The sequence below is a fragment of the Bos grunniens genome, chromosome 2, assembly GCF_055505025.1.
Source record: "Bos grunniens cultivar Pamir isolate PY7600 chromosome 2, Bosgru_T2T1.0, whole genome shotgun sequence".
NCBI lineage: Eukaryota > Metazoa > Chordata > Mammalia > Artiodactyla > Bovidae > Bos > Bos grunniens.
In genome coordinates this window covers 93,191,672-93,207,397 of record NC_141166.1, presented here as the reverse complement: position 1 = coordinate 93,207,397, position 15,726 = coordinate 93,191,672, and the positions used below count along the sequence as shown (strand labels likewise).

Genomic DNA, 15,726 nt, shown 5'->3' with positions numbered 1-15,726 from the left:
TGGACAGAGGAGCCTGGCAGGTTACAGTCCATGGGGGTTGCAAAAGATTTGGACAAGACTTAGCAACTAAACAACAATGAATTAATTATAGGGTACCTTGTTACACATACACCATAGATGTTGTACACCCTTAAGACCCAGCCTGAGCCATTCTGTTTCCTTTGCCGGCCTGGCCCAGACAGCACTGTTTCATAAAGAAGTCCAGGAAAGAAGATGCTCACCTCACATCCTTCAGCTCCTTCCTCTTTCTACAGACATTCTCCTCTTCTCCTTGCTGAGGTGTACCTCCCACCTGTAATCTCATGCCTATTCTCATCTCCCCATTGAGATACAGTGAACCAAGGAAGCATCTTTCAGAACTCTATGACCTCGCACTCAGGATGAAAAGTAATTTTCTATCCTAATAGGCAGTTTCACTAAAATAAATTACCTGCAAAGAGAGTGAGCCTACAATACAGTTTCATGGATTAACACCTATCAATCTATCCAGCTCACAACCATCAGTGCCTCTGGAATCTTATCACCCAGCCTTCAAAATGTCACAGCAGCTGCCTGTTCATAATGCACAGCCAATGTGTTCTAACAGTACTTGGCTCCTTTCAAGGGTATTTCAAGTCATTTCAAGGGGCTTGGGTAAGTCATAATCCAATTCTTCTCTATTATTATAGTTCCTGAGAGTAAGTGAATGAGATTATTTCTAGTCCATTTCTTATTTCAATTTGACTCCAAAAAAATTAATTTTCTTTCTCAAAAGGCTATTCACTTAAAAAGTTTTAGGCTTATATCAAAACTCAGAACACACCCTTTGCTTGACAAAGCTGTAGCTTGGAATGCTATTGCAGCAGAGCCCCAGATTTTAACCATGAAAGGCAAGCCTGTGCCAAAGATAATTTTTTTTCAGGAAAAGTAGTTTTTAAAGGTAATGTTCCCTTTTAATTTCTGGGAGTTATAAACTCCTAAGTATCAGGATACTTTTAGATAGAGAAGGTAACATTCTCTGCATGGATTTCCTTAGGGATATATGTGGCTCAGAGGTTAAAGCTTCTGCCTGCAATGTGGGAGACCTGGGTTCGATCCCTGGGTCGGGAAGATCCCCTGGAGAAGGAAATGGCAACCCACTCTAGTATTCTTGCCTGGAGAATCCTATGGACAGAGGAGCCCGGTGGGCTACAGTCCACGGGGTCGCAAAGAGTCGGACACAACTGAGCAACTTCACTTTCACTTTCATATCATTATTATACAACACTGTCCAATTATTATTATATATTATTATTTTCAACAAGCAAAAAAATAACTTATCATATATTGAGAGTAATTGTTGTTGTTTAGTCACTAAGTCATGTCCGATTCTTTGATACCCCATGAACTGTAACCTGCCAGGCCCCTCTGTCCATGGAATTTTCCCATGCAAGAATCCTGGAGTGAGTCTTTCTCCTGGAGATCTTCCCAACCCAGGGTACAAACCCATGTCTCCTGCATTACAGGTGGATTCTTTACCACTGAGCCACCAGAGAAGCCTTGAGAGTAATTACTTTGTATTAAACCCTATATCAGGTCTTTCATAAGTTATCTTTAGTCCTTGCACGTGTGGTAGTTCGCTCTAGTAGTGTCCAACTCTTTGCGACCGTATGGACCATAGGCCACCAGGCTCCTCTGTCCATGGCCTTCTCCAGGCAAGAATACTGGAGTGGGTTGCCATGCCCTCCTCCAGGGGATCTTCCTGACCCAGGGATGGAACCTGTGTCTCTTACATCTCCTGCATTGGCAGGCAAGTTCTTTACCACTAGCACCACTTGGGAAGCCCCATTTAATCCTTACAACATTCCTATAAGTATTATTATTCTTATTTTATAGATGAGAAGTTAACTTAGGTCACATGATAAATACAGAGAGTTTATGTATAATAATTTATTTAAGTCAAAGAACTGATAAGGGGGCATGGCAAAAATAGGTCAAGATCTCCCTTTCCCTAAAGCAAATAAGCACCCAATTACCTTTCTAATATGGTATCTCAAAGAGTACAATAAAAAATCTAAGGATTCCCTCTACAGCACCTTGCATTTCCAGAATTTCTCTTTGTACTCATTGATTATATTCACACTCCTAATTCTTCAAAATTTTTTCCCCATCAAAAGTGGTCAACCCAGTTAGCTTCATAAAGAAGAGTCCATTTCAGGTTTGGGTTTTCAGGACAAGCAAATCAGGTCAAAATCCCAGTGTGTGGTTTCATTCCATATAAGGGTATGTCAGACAATGCACTTTTGTGAATTTTTGTGCTGCTAATGCCAAAATATTCCAAGCGCTTCACATAGGTAGTAGACAAGGGAAAACTTCAGCTGATGAAGATGAAAGAAAAATGTAAAACTCTTTCAATGTGCTTATAGTATCCTAAACAACAAACCACGCCAATTGCTTGCAGATTTGTACTGGCTTCTACTCAACCAGAGTGCTTCTACTCTGCCAACTTTATATTGGAAATGATCACCTTGCCTTGGTATTTGATGGTCAATTTCACATTATTTCATCAATGCTTGAAGAAATGCTTTTCGACAATTTGTAGAAATCCTGGCTACAGATCAACCCACCATTTTCAGTCAAGAAGTGTCAACAGTAAGGGGTTGGCCTTACCAAGTGGAATCTAGTTCCGGATCCCTGAATATTGCAAAATATTCAAATTTCCTAAGCTCTGGATGCCCAACTATATTATATTAAGTCACCACCACTTTCACTCCCAACAGACAAGCTCCATCGCTTTGATCCCAGAGCCCTGATTATCTTATTTCCTTTCAGGGAAAGAACTGCCAGATGAGGCCAGATAAACAAAAGGACAGCATTCTGAACAAAACATCTGGCTTTGCAGCCGTCGACTTTGGGGAAGTCTCTTATCTTCTCTGTCCCTTAATTATTTTAATCTGTGAAATGAGCAATCAATTTAAGCAATCCTAAATTTCTCTTCCAGTTCTGTTTTCACGCCACTCTGATCCACTGTTCTACAGCACACTTTCTGAGACAAAGGTGATTATCAACCTTAGGTTAGAATCAGTTCATTTTCCACATATTTCACTCTCTAGGTGCCAAGCATGTGAAATTATCCTTAAGGAAATGAATATTCTCACCCAGGTTCTGCAGCTAAAAATTAACCTTACATTTCTTTGACTTAAAAAAAAAACTTATGCTGAAATAACTGTGGAAAATAACCATTTGGATGGGTTATACCAAACATAGTCAGAAGACAAAGTAAACTGTTATTTGGGTAATTATTTTACAGAAGAGTCTGAAAAACAAAAATGTAACATACATGTAAAACTTCATTTCCAGTAGACCTATCACAGGGGAAAATTCTAAAAGATCTGAAGTCTATAGTTTTTTCCTTGTAAGTCTCAAAGACTCAAAATCCAGAGGGGTTAAATAATTACCAGGTGTTAAACAGGTACTTTGGAAAGAACAGAAGCTATAAAAGAAAATACTGATATCATCTGCCTTAGAGACAAAACACGTTATCTGAAAGTACTGTATGACTCTGCCATACAATTCTGGAGAAAGGGAGTGTGTAATGAAGTTGTACTTGCTGGAGGCAAAGCAACCATGCTGTTGCATGAAAAACTCTTTGACATGGTTAGTGCAGAGATTCCCCAAACTTCGCTTTCATGGTATGGATTTACACTTCATGGTCCTGAAATTTGGGGACGTAGGAAGAAGAGACTCAGAACAAAGTAGGTAGTAACACAAGGAGGTAAGTCAAGTGACTCTGCCCTCTTTTGGCCAGAGAACTGAGAAAAGTACAAGGCAGCTTCAAGTAACCAACTCAAAGAACTCCAGGGAAGGCTTCAAGATCTTCCAGGCTCTCAGTCTACATTACTTGTTGGGGGTTCCTATCTTTCCAGAGAATCACTCTACATACACCATCACTGAACGCAAGTAAAGAATTTTACTATTCTCATAAACATCCCAAATCAAGGACTGTCTGTCCTGCCTCTACTGATTCTTTTACAGTGAGCAATTCAAGAACTAAAAGGTTCCACCCGTCTAAACCTCAGTCAAAACTTATAATGAACAGTAAATAAGCTTAGTTCTTTGCATATGATTCAGTCACTCTCTTAAGTGTCCGAAAGCTTTACAGCTAAAATGTTCAGTGGGAACACTTACCCAATATGGTTGGTTCTTAAAGAAATTTCCAGTTCTCTTAGCACTTGTGTGGATTCTTGAACACGCCGTCTGAATTTCTATAATTCAAGAACACATATTCTCACAAAAGATATTTTAGCAAGTGTTATAACTGTAGCTTACTTGTAGTAAGTTTAACAGAATACAGAAACATCTCTGCTTCTAAAGTGGGCTTCTCTCACATTTTTTGCAAAGCACACAAATTTTTCTCATTGTTACCAGTGTACACACAAGGACTAGGGAAAACGACTTATTTCATGTAATAACTGTCTCTAAGTAGCTTATTTTTTTCCCTACCCCACAATACAATACAATACCTATGCGTTGGGGACCCTAAAATCATTCGTTTCAATGATTCAGTAGGGCTCACAGGTCCCAACATATAGTTATCCTTACAGCTAGGATTTATTACAGCAAAAAGTTACCAAGTATAATCCACTAAAGGAAAAGGTGCATAGGGTGAAGTCCAGAGGAAACCAGATACATGCTTCCAAGTCTCTCCCGAGACGAGTGACAAATGACAATATTTGTGAAATGTTTTCAACCAGGGAAGCTCATTGGAAACTTAGAGTTGTTATTTAGTCACACAGTTATGTTGACTCTTTGCAACCCTGTGGACTGTAGCCTGTCAGGCTGCTCTGTCCAAGGGATTTCCCAGACAAGAATATTGGAGTGGGTTGCCATTTCCTTCTCCAGGGGATCTTCCCAACCCAGGGACTGAACTCACATCTCCAGCATTGGCAGGCAGATTCTTTACCACTGAGCCTCCAGGGAAGCCCAGACACTTAGTACCTGGGATTTCTATTGGGGGTTCATCACTTAAACACTCTCTGCCGAGCACATACCAAAAGTGCAGACTTCCAGAAGGAAAAGAGGCACTCTGCATAAACCATGTGGTTGGCATCAAGAGTTCAGGCACAGTGAGTCATTATCAACAGGGAATGCTGGGAACTCTCCCGAAATTCAAGTGTCCGGTTGCCAAACGAGAGCCAACCTTGCAAGCATGCTTTTACGAGGTGGCGATCTCAGACCTGCTATGTTTATTCTTTTCTGCATTACTTCATGTGGAAGGTCCCTCTAGACACTTCCCTTCTGCCTGACGAATGTCAAAATTCCATGTGTCCTCAGGGGCTCCTTCTCTGCTGCCATGACTGCAGAAGGAACAGGGTCATCCAGCTCCAAAGAGAAAGGTATCCCAAGGACAAAGGACAGGAGGAAGGTTAGAACAGAGGAATCCAGGATGTGGGGAGGGGGGCACCCTGCCACAGGCCGGCCTTGGTGCCCCAGGGCAGACTGGACTCCCGCTCAACACAGATGGGCTCCGGCTACCCTTACCTCCTCTTCTGAAGGTCCTTGTGCTTCTCCACAGCTGCCTCTCCAAAGACTCTCAAAAGTTTCCCCCCGACTGCCATTCCTGAAGCACCCTGAAGACCTTCTCAGGTGTGCAGCATCCAGGAGATGTGAAATAAAAGCATCCCTGATGCCATGAAAAACCAGAGCCACCCCCAATTTGTCAAGAATGGCTTAAGACAAAACACAGTCATCTGTAGTTTGGAGGGACATCTAAGCCCAGTGCTTCTTGGAGAGCTTTCCAGCAAACGAGGACTGGCCTGTGGTCACACAGCTGAGGAAACCACTTCCAGGTGTGCTGGCTGCTCCAGAGGGGCCAGTCCCATGGCTGAGTCACAAGCCTTGGGCTGTCTGCACATGTGCTTCTCGGAAACAACTCAGAGTTCATCCCCCGCAACCTGTGCTGGTTCCCTAACTCAGTCTTATGCTTCCTCAGGGAAGGTCATACCTCATACAGGGTGACAAGGACAACCGGGATACCACCAAGGATCTAACTGAGTACAAAGGAGGATCCGCTGAAGGACTAAGAGGCACATATCAAAACAACGTAGCTCAAAATACTGAGATATACAGGTATGACAACAATAGCAGGTAATATTTATCAGGCATTTACTATGGAAGGCGCTACACTTTTGCAACTGCAGGATTAACTAAGACACAACTAAACTGACTTCACTGCGTGTTCTGTTCTCTGGGGGAACTGTTTGAATTTCAGTTGGACTCTGCACCAAAGAGAAACCTTGGCATATACTTCCCTAACACATAATGACTGCCAACACTCTGCATCTGTACCATGTACCCAGGATGCTTTAAAAAACTTCAAAGGGAAACTGTTTGCCTGTGGGAATCAACAACAACAAAAAAAGAGTTGGGTACTATTTATTAGCAGAGTTCAGCCTCCCCCAGCCCTCTCTATAAAAGGCAGGCTCAGGGAGGAGCCCATGGAGACAGCTAAGCCCTGGAGACCCATATAATAGGTTTCCTTCTCCATCTGCGGCACCCACAGAGAACCAGACTTCTCTCTTCATGGCCCATCGCCTTTCTCCACGCCAGACATGAGCACACCCCTGTAAAGTGCAGACTGAGCACCGCCTGGTATATTAAATAAGGAGGCTGGTTTGGAGAGATATCTAATTTAGGCTCTTCTTTCCCTGCCCTACAGGGTTTCATTTAAAACTACTTAGAAGAAATAGAATATGCTTAAGAATTTTTTTTTTTTAAGAAGACAGCAAATTAAGAATCTTCAATTCAATGAGAACAAAAGATTAATGAATGAAGTACTTGAGGACTCCAGATGCAGTTAAGGGGAGACTGCTCAGTTTAGACTGTCTGGCTAAAATGGGAAGCCTGATTGCAAGTCTTTTACCCCATAATGCAACTGAGAATTGTAAACTCATTTCAACTGCAAGCCATGCCTTACTCCAGGCAAAATCTCCTTTTCTCCTGACTTTAAGCATGACAATTATGTTGAGTAGAACAGATCATTTCCTACTGCCAGCTCCTGACAGAACTCATACTAAAGCAGGGATGGTTGATCCAATGTCCATTTTAAGTTTTTGGTTTTTTGTTTTTTTTCCTGAGAGCTGAATGACTGATCTTGAAAGATGAGGCTCAGGCCAAATACAACCATTCAGATGAACACATAAGGCCAGGGCAGAGATGTCAGAAATGAAGGTCAGTCCAAAGAAACATCCTTTGTCTGGGGTCTCTTTATGAAGTTATTTGCAAGGAAGCAAAACACTTTCCGTGCAGCTGATTTGTTGTTGCTTTTCATTTTGCATCCTTTGCCTTATTCTTTATCCTTTTCCAAGGGAGAACTGGAACTGGGCCAGAAGATCCCGCCTCCTCCCTCCAACCATCTTCCTCCCCAGGGGGCTCGGGGCTGGAGTCTTAAGTGCGCTCTAGGAGTTTTCATATCTTGCTTTTTAAAGAATTTGACAAATAATGAGATGACTGTCCGGGGATGGGAGATACTCTGGGTGAGGGGACCTCTCAATACAGTACTGGATTCTGCCACATCTAGCTTGGGGCTTCCCTGGTGGCTCAGATGGTAAAGAATCTGCCTGCAATGTGGGAGACCTGAGTTCCAACCCTGGGTCGGGAAGATCCCCTGGAGAAGAGAACGGCTACCCACTCTGGTACTCTTCCTGGAGAATCCCATGGACAGAGGGACCTGGCGGACTATAGTCCGTGGAGTCACAAAGAGTCAGACACGACTGAATGACTAAACACACACACACAGAGCACAGGGGGAGTGTGCTCAATGCTGGGATCTAAGCCATCTAGCCAGAAGGTTTACAAGCTAGGGGATTTCTGAAAATATTTCTTATATAGAATTTTGCTGCCCTTGTGCAAAAGAAATAATTTTTTTTCTGGGTTCTGTTTTATGCATGTGGGTACACCTTCCTTTAATTTCCTCTAATCTGATGAAATTGAAGGCTGCTATATCCTTGGGGAGGGGGACAAGAAAGAAATTGAGAATTATGCAGCTGTCGCACAGTGGGTAAGGAGAAGGTGGGACGAATTGAGAGAGTAGCATGGAAACATACACATTACCATATGTAAAATAGGCAGCCAGTGGGAATTTGATGTATGATACAGGGAGCTCAAACCTGGTGCTCTGTGACAAGCTAGAGGGATGGGGTGGGAGGAAAGTTCAAGAGGGAGGGGACATATGTATACCTATGGCTGAGTCATGTTGATGTACAGCAGAAACCAACACAATATTGTAAGGCAATTATCCTCCAATTAACAATAAATAAGTTATAATAAAAAAGAATTGAGCAGCTGTCTCATTAAGGGGACCTGACAGAAGTTCTGTGTTAAAAAGAAACATGTGTACCATATTTAGGAGGAGGGTATTAGGATACTTTGACAGGTACATTCTTAGAAGAGGAGGCTACGTCATACATGGCTTCTAGGTGACAGCAGAGGTCCACAGACCATTTGCCTCATCACTACTAGACTTCACTTCTGCTTGACTATATAGCAACCACAGGACAAAGGGCCAGGAAACATCCCAAAGGAAATAGTAGTTGTTCTCCTATGCTTGATTTCTTTTGGCAGAGTGAGGGCAGTGCTTAGAATGGAAGCAGGAAACAAAATTAAAAAATGTATCTCCAAGCCAAGAGACCCGGAAACAGCAGCTAACTAGGAAAAGTGTGCCTTTCTGCTCCTGAGTCACGTGCTGAAACAACAGAGGGAATTCAGCTCAAGATATTGTCAGGGCAGCCCTGAAAGCAGGAGCTGTGGCAGGTCAACCGAAAAACAAGTGCTGTCTGGTGACGAGCCCTTCACCCATCGTGAGCAAGGGCAGCTCTGCCCTGAGACATCCCAGGGCTGATCCAGGCCCACCGGGCTGTGCCAGGCTACATGCTTTACCACGAGGCATCAGTTTAAACCAATTGTGTGGCTGCACAAAGCAGAGCTTGTTTGTAAGAGGAGAGAGTCTGCTGAGAATGGAATGAGCTATTCTCTCCTTACCTTCTCGGGGCCTGGGGCACGGCTGGGGGAGAAGCCGTGAAGAGCATCAACACAGGATGTGAGCACACAGCTGGGATGACAAAGCCCCAGTGATTTTTCAAGGTCTCTGGAAATGCACCAAGGCATGGAAGACAAGTATTCTCTTTGCGAGGCCTTGTTTTTCTGGGGGCCTGAACACCTCTGAGCTGAACTAACCACCCAGTATAATTATAAATGGCAGCTACTCAATAACCATCAGAGGTACATGACTCCCATCTCAGGAAAGAACTTTTAAACACATTCTCAAGAGAGGATGACTTTTTTCTTTGTCTTTTAATGCTGTCAGGCTCCAACAACCCCAGGATTGTTTCCCCGGAGGCACCAGCAGAGTTTATAACAGAGAGGAAGGAAGGGCTCCTCCAGGGCACGAGGATTGTCCCTGCCAGTGACAATCCAGGAAGCAACAACATGCAGTGGAAACAAATCCATCTTACCTTCCTGGTTACTGCTGGATCCAGATAGCCTTTGAGCTTTTGAATATAAGTATGGGGAGGGTTCTTCACCTGGAATCGTTCCTGCAGGAAGCACGAAAGTAAAGTGAAAAGCATGAAAGCTCTGAAGGCATGAAAGTCATATTCACACAGATTGATGCCGCTGATCCAAAGCCAAACGCACCTGCAGCGTGACTGTGGTGCTGCAGAGAGTCATTGGTTTTGAATCTTCAGAGTAGATGTTCTTATCCCCTCTTTGCCAAAGAGGAAACTGAAACTTAAAGGAACTCAATCCTTCCCTAAGATGAAGCAGCGAGTCAGGGACACCAGTGGATTCAAACCCATGTCTGCTCAACCTGAGAGTCTGACCTGCTTTCCCCATGGGGCTCTGCAGCTCCCTTTCTGGAAATCATCTGTCTACTCTGTGTGCAGGGTCCTCTTTCAGCAGGTCTTCCATCTGTTGCATATTCTTTGCAGCTCTTGTTAGCAGATTTTTTTCTTTTGAATTTTCATTTTATCTTTGGAAATACCCAAAATTTGACTCAAACTAGATTAAATTGTTTCAAAAATGAGCAATGAGGCTACTGCTCAGAGATTGCAGGGAGTATGTGCATATTTGTGTGCATGTGTGTGACCATTAAAGGATTCCTAAGGCAGTTTCCAAACCAGAAAACCCCAAAATATTATGACTAAAGACACAATCACTGAAACAGCATATAATATATATATATAACACACATGTATCTCAAGGTGATATTTGAATGCAGATCTGGGCTGAGGCCTGAGACTCTGCATTTCTAACATGTTTCATGCCGATGCTGAGGATGGAAAGACCACACTTTGAGAAACTCATGTCCATGTGTATTAAATTTTATAGGCCATAATGTCCAAAGCAAAAGTAGTAGTAGTAAACTAGACAAATCCAAAGGCCCACACTATAAAATGGTTAAGTACTATATCACAGGCATATCATGATATACTACATTCTGATGAAAAAGAACACACTGTATTGCACGGTGCTATTTGGATGGGTCTTATAAACCTGTGGGGGCTTCCCAAGTGGCGCCAGTGGTAAAGAACTGGCCTGCCAATGCAGGAGACATAAGAGTTGCTGGTTCAGTCCCTGAGTTGGGAAAATCCCCTGGAGGAGGGCATGGCAACTCACTCCAGTATTCTTGCCTGGTGAATCCCATGGACAGAGGAGCCTGGTGGTCCATAGGATTGCAAAGAATCAGACATGACTGAAGCAACTTAGCTCAGCAAAGCACTATAAACCTGATGCTGAGATGAAAGAGAATACATGATTTCTTTAACAAGAGGCAAAATTCAATACTAACGGTTAGGGACACACACATGAGTGGTTTACTCTCACACACATACACACACACAGCTGAGTGATTTGCATAAAAATAATAGTCAAGGACCAAGATGGGGAAGGGGAATACAGACTGATTCTGAGAGGCTGGCAGTGTTCTTTTTGACCTACCAGTAGTTACACTGTGATAATTTTATCTTACTTATTACGCTATTCTTAAATTTCACAACTTTTCCTGTATACATGCTGTATTTGACACGCAGAAAAAGGTTATACAAATCAGCTCCAAAAGGGAAAAAACAAAGATTCATCATGAAATCAGGACAATTCTTATCAAGTTTTTTTCTACACACAACTCAAAAGATGTTTTCCTAGGAATTATTTTTAGCCTGATTATTGTTTACACCAAAATGGAATTCAGTGTTTCACAATGTTGACAATTGGCCAGCATGATAAGTGTTTGTTTATCCCATATAAATTTGTATTTCTTCAACACAGGGAGCCACAACATTCTTCCTGGTCCACTCAAGGTTTCTTTGCTTACAGATTTAGAAATGCTATATTTCAATTGCTAAATCTTATTATTATCAAAAGATCATTTTACTTGTGAAAAAATATATTTTATTACTTTTTAATATTACTTTAAAATAAAGGAAAGTGGCTTATAGTGAGACACCTATTAATACTTCCCCTTTACTTAAAAATGATCATGGCAAATTTCGTAGTATACAAACTCGCTCTCCACAGAACTGTTTTAAAAAAAAAAAGGTCAGCTTATCATTTCTAACTATCCCCCCGAATTTTCAATCCCACAAGCAACTTCTAAATAATGATTCACACATATGTGACGTCTTGGGTGCCACTGTGTCCATGTATCAAATCCTAATTTTTTTTTTTTTTAAGTGTTTAAAAAAAAAAATCAGTTAGGATCCACCTGTCACAGGGTTTTAGCAATAGCCCAGCTGAGGGCTAAAATAATCAAAAAAGCACCCCATTTCCAAAATGAACCAATAAGTGATCTAGAAACCAGTTATTATTTCCAACCTTGTGTATGACAGCAGCTGATGCCAGGGATACACCTGGATATAAATGAAACAATACTTTTTAATAATACAATCCAATTACCCAAATTTTTAGACATCCCGTGACCAGCAACAACTCATATTGTATTCTATTCTACTATAGCCAATACTACCTACCACTCTCTATAAAGTTCCTAACACATAAAACTCAGTGAATTTTAACTCTGGCTAATGTAGCATTTGCTTGAGGACCTAAAATTTTAAATCTGTGGACAGTTACTGAGCGATTTCTAATGTTTCTTCTTGGAGACAATGTCTTCACATCACAAGAGCTATATTTATTCTTTTAAAATAATTTGGCTGACTAGCATATATAATATATTGCCATTCACTCAGTTAGTAAAATCCCACTTTCTTTCTTAGGGTAGTTTTCTGTTTCTTACTTAAGACTGTGGTCTTGTCACCCGGAGGGGCTTTTGCAAATAGACACATTTGCTGGTCCTGTTGACTTGATTGGTTTTCTTATAATTAATCCTTTGAAATTATGAACAGGGTCTAAATTTAACAAAAATACTTTTTCAAATGTGCTTAGGATTTATTATTTTGTTTTAGGCATTTTTCCTTCACTTGTCCGAGTAACTTACTAATATTATTTCTAAGAAACATAAAATGAAGAAAATTGATGCTTTAAAACACAGTCAGGTGACTTCCCTGGTGGCCCAGTGGTTGAGAGTCTGTGCTTCCAATGCAGTGGGGGAACTAAGATCCCACCTGCTTACGCAACTAAGAAATAAACAAACAAAAAGATGATTGTAGATAAGTTTCAAAATGTCATTAAAATTTTTAAAAATTAAAAATAAAACACAGTGGGTCTACATCATGGTGACTTCTCAAAAAACTATGTAACTCTGCCTACCTCCAGGGATTCAAGTGAAATTTTTACAGAGTAAAAATACAAAGCCCAACTATTTTCCTACAAGTTGGAGTTGTTTGTCTAACCTCAAAAGGAGCTACTGTTTGAGTTATAAATCCAGCGCCTGGTGCACCAGGCCTTTTCTGTCTGTCTGTCTTCAACATGGCCATTTGGACAACAGAAACATTTGGGGGAATATACTGGAGAATTTCAGTACCATGCCAAAACATATTTATTTTGAAGAACTTTGGGTGGATTATTGGCACCATGCTTATTTAAACGAATTTTTTTTTCCTCTAAGTACTAGAATTTTAGATTTTGCATTGAAACTCAAAATTGGTATGACTACAGTTTTCCATCATCCTTACTTCTGAGACTCCTTCATATTCCACATGTTATTTTCAATAACTAGTTACCTGCTTGCTCAACATCATTGATAAATGTAGCTTAATTAGATTAAGCCCCTAACTTATAGAAATATTATACATTACATTATATAGAAATATTGTTCTTAGGGATAAAAATTTGGTGCTTCGTCAATAGGAATGAATAAGCCATCTGAAAGAGCTTTAAAAACACAAATTCCTTTCAAAAGCTCTAATCAAGCAGCATCACTACCACTCTGACCTCCTGCCATTTATTTCCTTGTGTGACTGAACTTTATTCATGAGATATTTCTAGATGGGAAATAACAATGGCTCTGAGGGTTTTAATTATTCTCCATAAACACTCAAAGAACCGAGCCCAAATCCACTTCTTACTATTCAGGACATTATTGCTGACAAACTGCATTGAAAGAACCATGGGAGGAAAGAGAGGGGAGAACAGCCCTTAGAATCTTCACGAAGCGTCTGAACCTTTCACAAATATTTTATTTTAATAAATTAGAGTGTTAGGAATTCAATTTCTCTGGTAACAACCAGAAAATGTCTTCCCATTGCTAAAAGCAACTTCATTTATACAAGTCCAGGAGCACAATTACTCTTTCCTCTGGAGCAGCACTTTCTGTTTCTCAAAGATAATCAATTTATCTTTCAACAACACGTCACAGTTTACCATATTCTTTAGACCTCTTAACTTCCCAAGCCTCCCTACCTGCCAAGTAGATATTAAGTCCATTTTACAGATGAGGAAACCAAAGCTCAGAAAGTAAATGATTTGCCTTAAATCACACATACCCACACACCCAGGTCAAGGATTCAAACTCAGGTTTTCTGACTCTGGTCCTTGTTCTTTTCACTACACTGCAATAAGTGTGCCCATCTTGCTTTTGATAGAATAAGTTTTTAAAAAACAAAAACATGCTCTACTTTGAGTTCTGCTGCTGCTGCTGCGTCGCTTCAGTCATGTCTGACTCTGTGTGACCCCATAGATGGCAGCCCACCAGGCTCCCCCGTCCCTGGGATTCTCCAGGCAAGAACACTGGAGTGGGTTGCCATTTCCTTCTCCAATGCATGAAAGTGAAAAGTAAAAGTGAAGTCGCTCAGTCGTCTCCGACTCTTCGCAACCCCGTGGACTGCAGCCTACCAGGCTCCTCCATCCTCCATGGGATTTTCCAGGCAAGAGTACTGGAGTAGGGTGCCATGGCCTTCTCCTATATAGATAAATACTTGGCACTCAGTCCTTAATAATGTTCAAAGAATTAAACTTCTTTTAGATGCCATATACAAGTCACTTCTCGCATAAATTACAGTTTTTGAAGTTTAAAAGTACACAGAGAGACTGAACACACTCTGTATGGGGCACACACCCCGTAGGTTCCATGTTAGATATGTCAGCCACACTCAGGTCATAGCTAAAGGACTTCTGCAGATAAGCTTGTGCTGTATCTCTCATGGCTCTGAAACTGCCTAGTGACTTCCATAATTACACATTTCTCATTAACTCAATCCACTAAGGCTTACACCAGTGTCCCCTCTCCCCACTGGCCCTCAGCAAAATCACTGACTACACACAGGCCAGCCCTGCAGATAAGGGAAAAAACAAAGCATTGACTGGATTCCACTAATGACCATGGTTCAAGTCTCCGGCAACCCAAATTAGAAAACCAGGTCATTCGTGTAATGACCTCTAAGGGAAAAGGATCTAAAAAGGAGTGGATATGTGTATGTGTATATAACTGATTCACTTTGCTCTACAGCAGAAACTAACACAACATTGTAAACCAACTATACTCCAATCAGGGCTTCTCTGGTGGCTCAGTAGTAAAGAATCCATCTGCCAACACAGGAGACACAGGTTTGATCCCTGGGTGAGGCAGATCCCCTGGAGGAGGAAATGGCAACCCACTCCAATATCCTTGCTGGGATAATCCTGTGGACAGAGGAGCTTAGTGGACTACACGGGGCCGCAAAGATTCAGACATAACTGAGTAACTGAGCATGTATACTCCAATTAGAAAAAAAAAGAAAAAGAAAATCAGGTCATTCTTTAAAGAACTTAAATGAAGGGACTGTGAGAGAGATGTGCTAGATTCATTAGCTAAGTCACGGTGCATGGAACTCATCTGCTATGCTACAATATGGCCTTCTCTATTAGACACAGACGGGCAGCCTTGGATTCTTTCTAACCAGCTGAACTGTTTCTCTGGGGCCTCCCTCCATGCTGCCCTCTCCCCACCTAAATCTAATAAAGTTTGTCATTGAAAACCTTTCTGCATAAAGGTTTGGAATTGGACATTCCACTCACCTAGTATATTTCTGATCCCTTGCATCCTCTCCATCCATGTGTATAATTATATGAGAAATTACTTAATTGAGGTTAATTGGCTGGACTTACAACAAGTGTGTTATAAGCATTTCCGCTCCATAAATTCTATTTGGATAAGCAACTCCAAAATCAAACAGAATTGCATTCAAGTTTATCTTATACCTTCATATTCTCAGGTTTACGGAAAGAAACTATAGTGAGTCTCTAGGAAATGAATGGCTCATGGGGAACACACTTCGTGTTGAGTTTTCTCCCTGTTTGGGACAGTCACAGGTCACTGGCTCTATTTCAGTAGTGGAT

At 41.4% G+C, this 15,726-nt stretch overlaps 1 protein-coding gene across 9 annotated transcripts in view; it reads right to left on the bottom strand.

Moving 5' to 3' along the window:
- FMNL2 (formin like 2) overlaps positions 1-15,726 on the bottom strand; it is a 332,826-nt gene that overhangs the window by 102,065 nt on the left and 215,035 nt on the right. For all 9 annotated transcript variants that reach the window (XR_015146274.1, XR_015146277.1, XM_086353586.1 and 6 more), the window contains exons 3-4: positions 9,471-9,551; positions 4,147-4,223 (exon numbers count right to left, since the gene is read on the bottom strand). Coding sequence is in view for 7 of the 9 variants with exons in the window: in XM_086353586.1 (XP_086209712.1) it covers positions 4,147-4,223; positions 9,471-9,551 (158 nt within the window). In the remaining 2 variants the exon portion in view is untranslated. The remainder of the gene's footprint in view (positions 1-4,146; positions 4,224-9,470; positions 9,552-15,726) is intronic.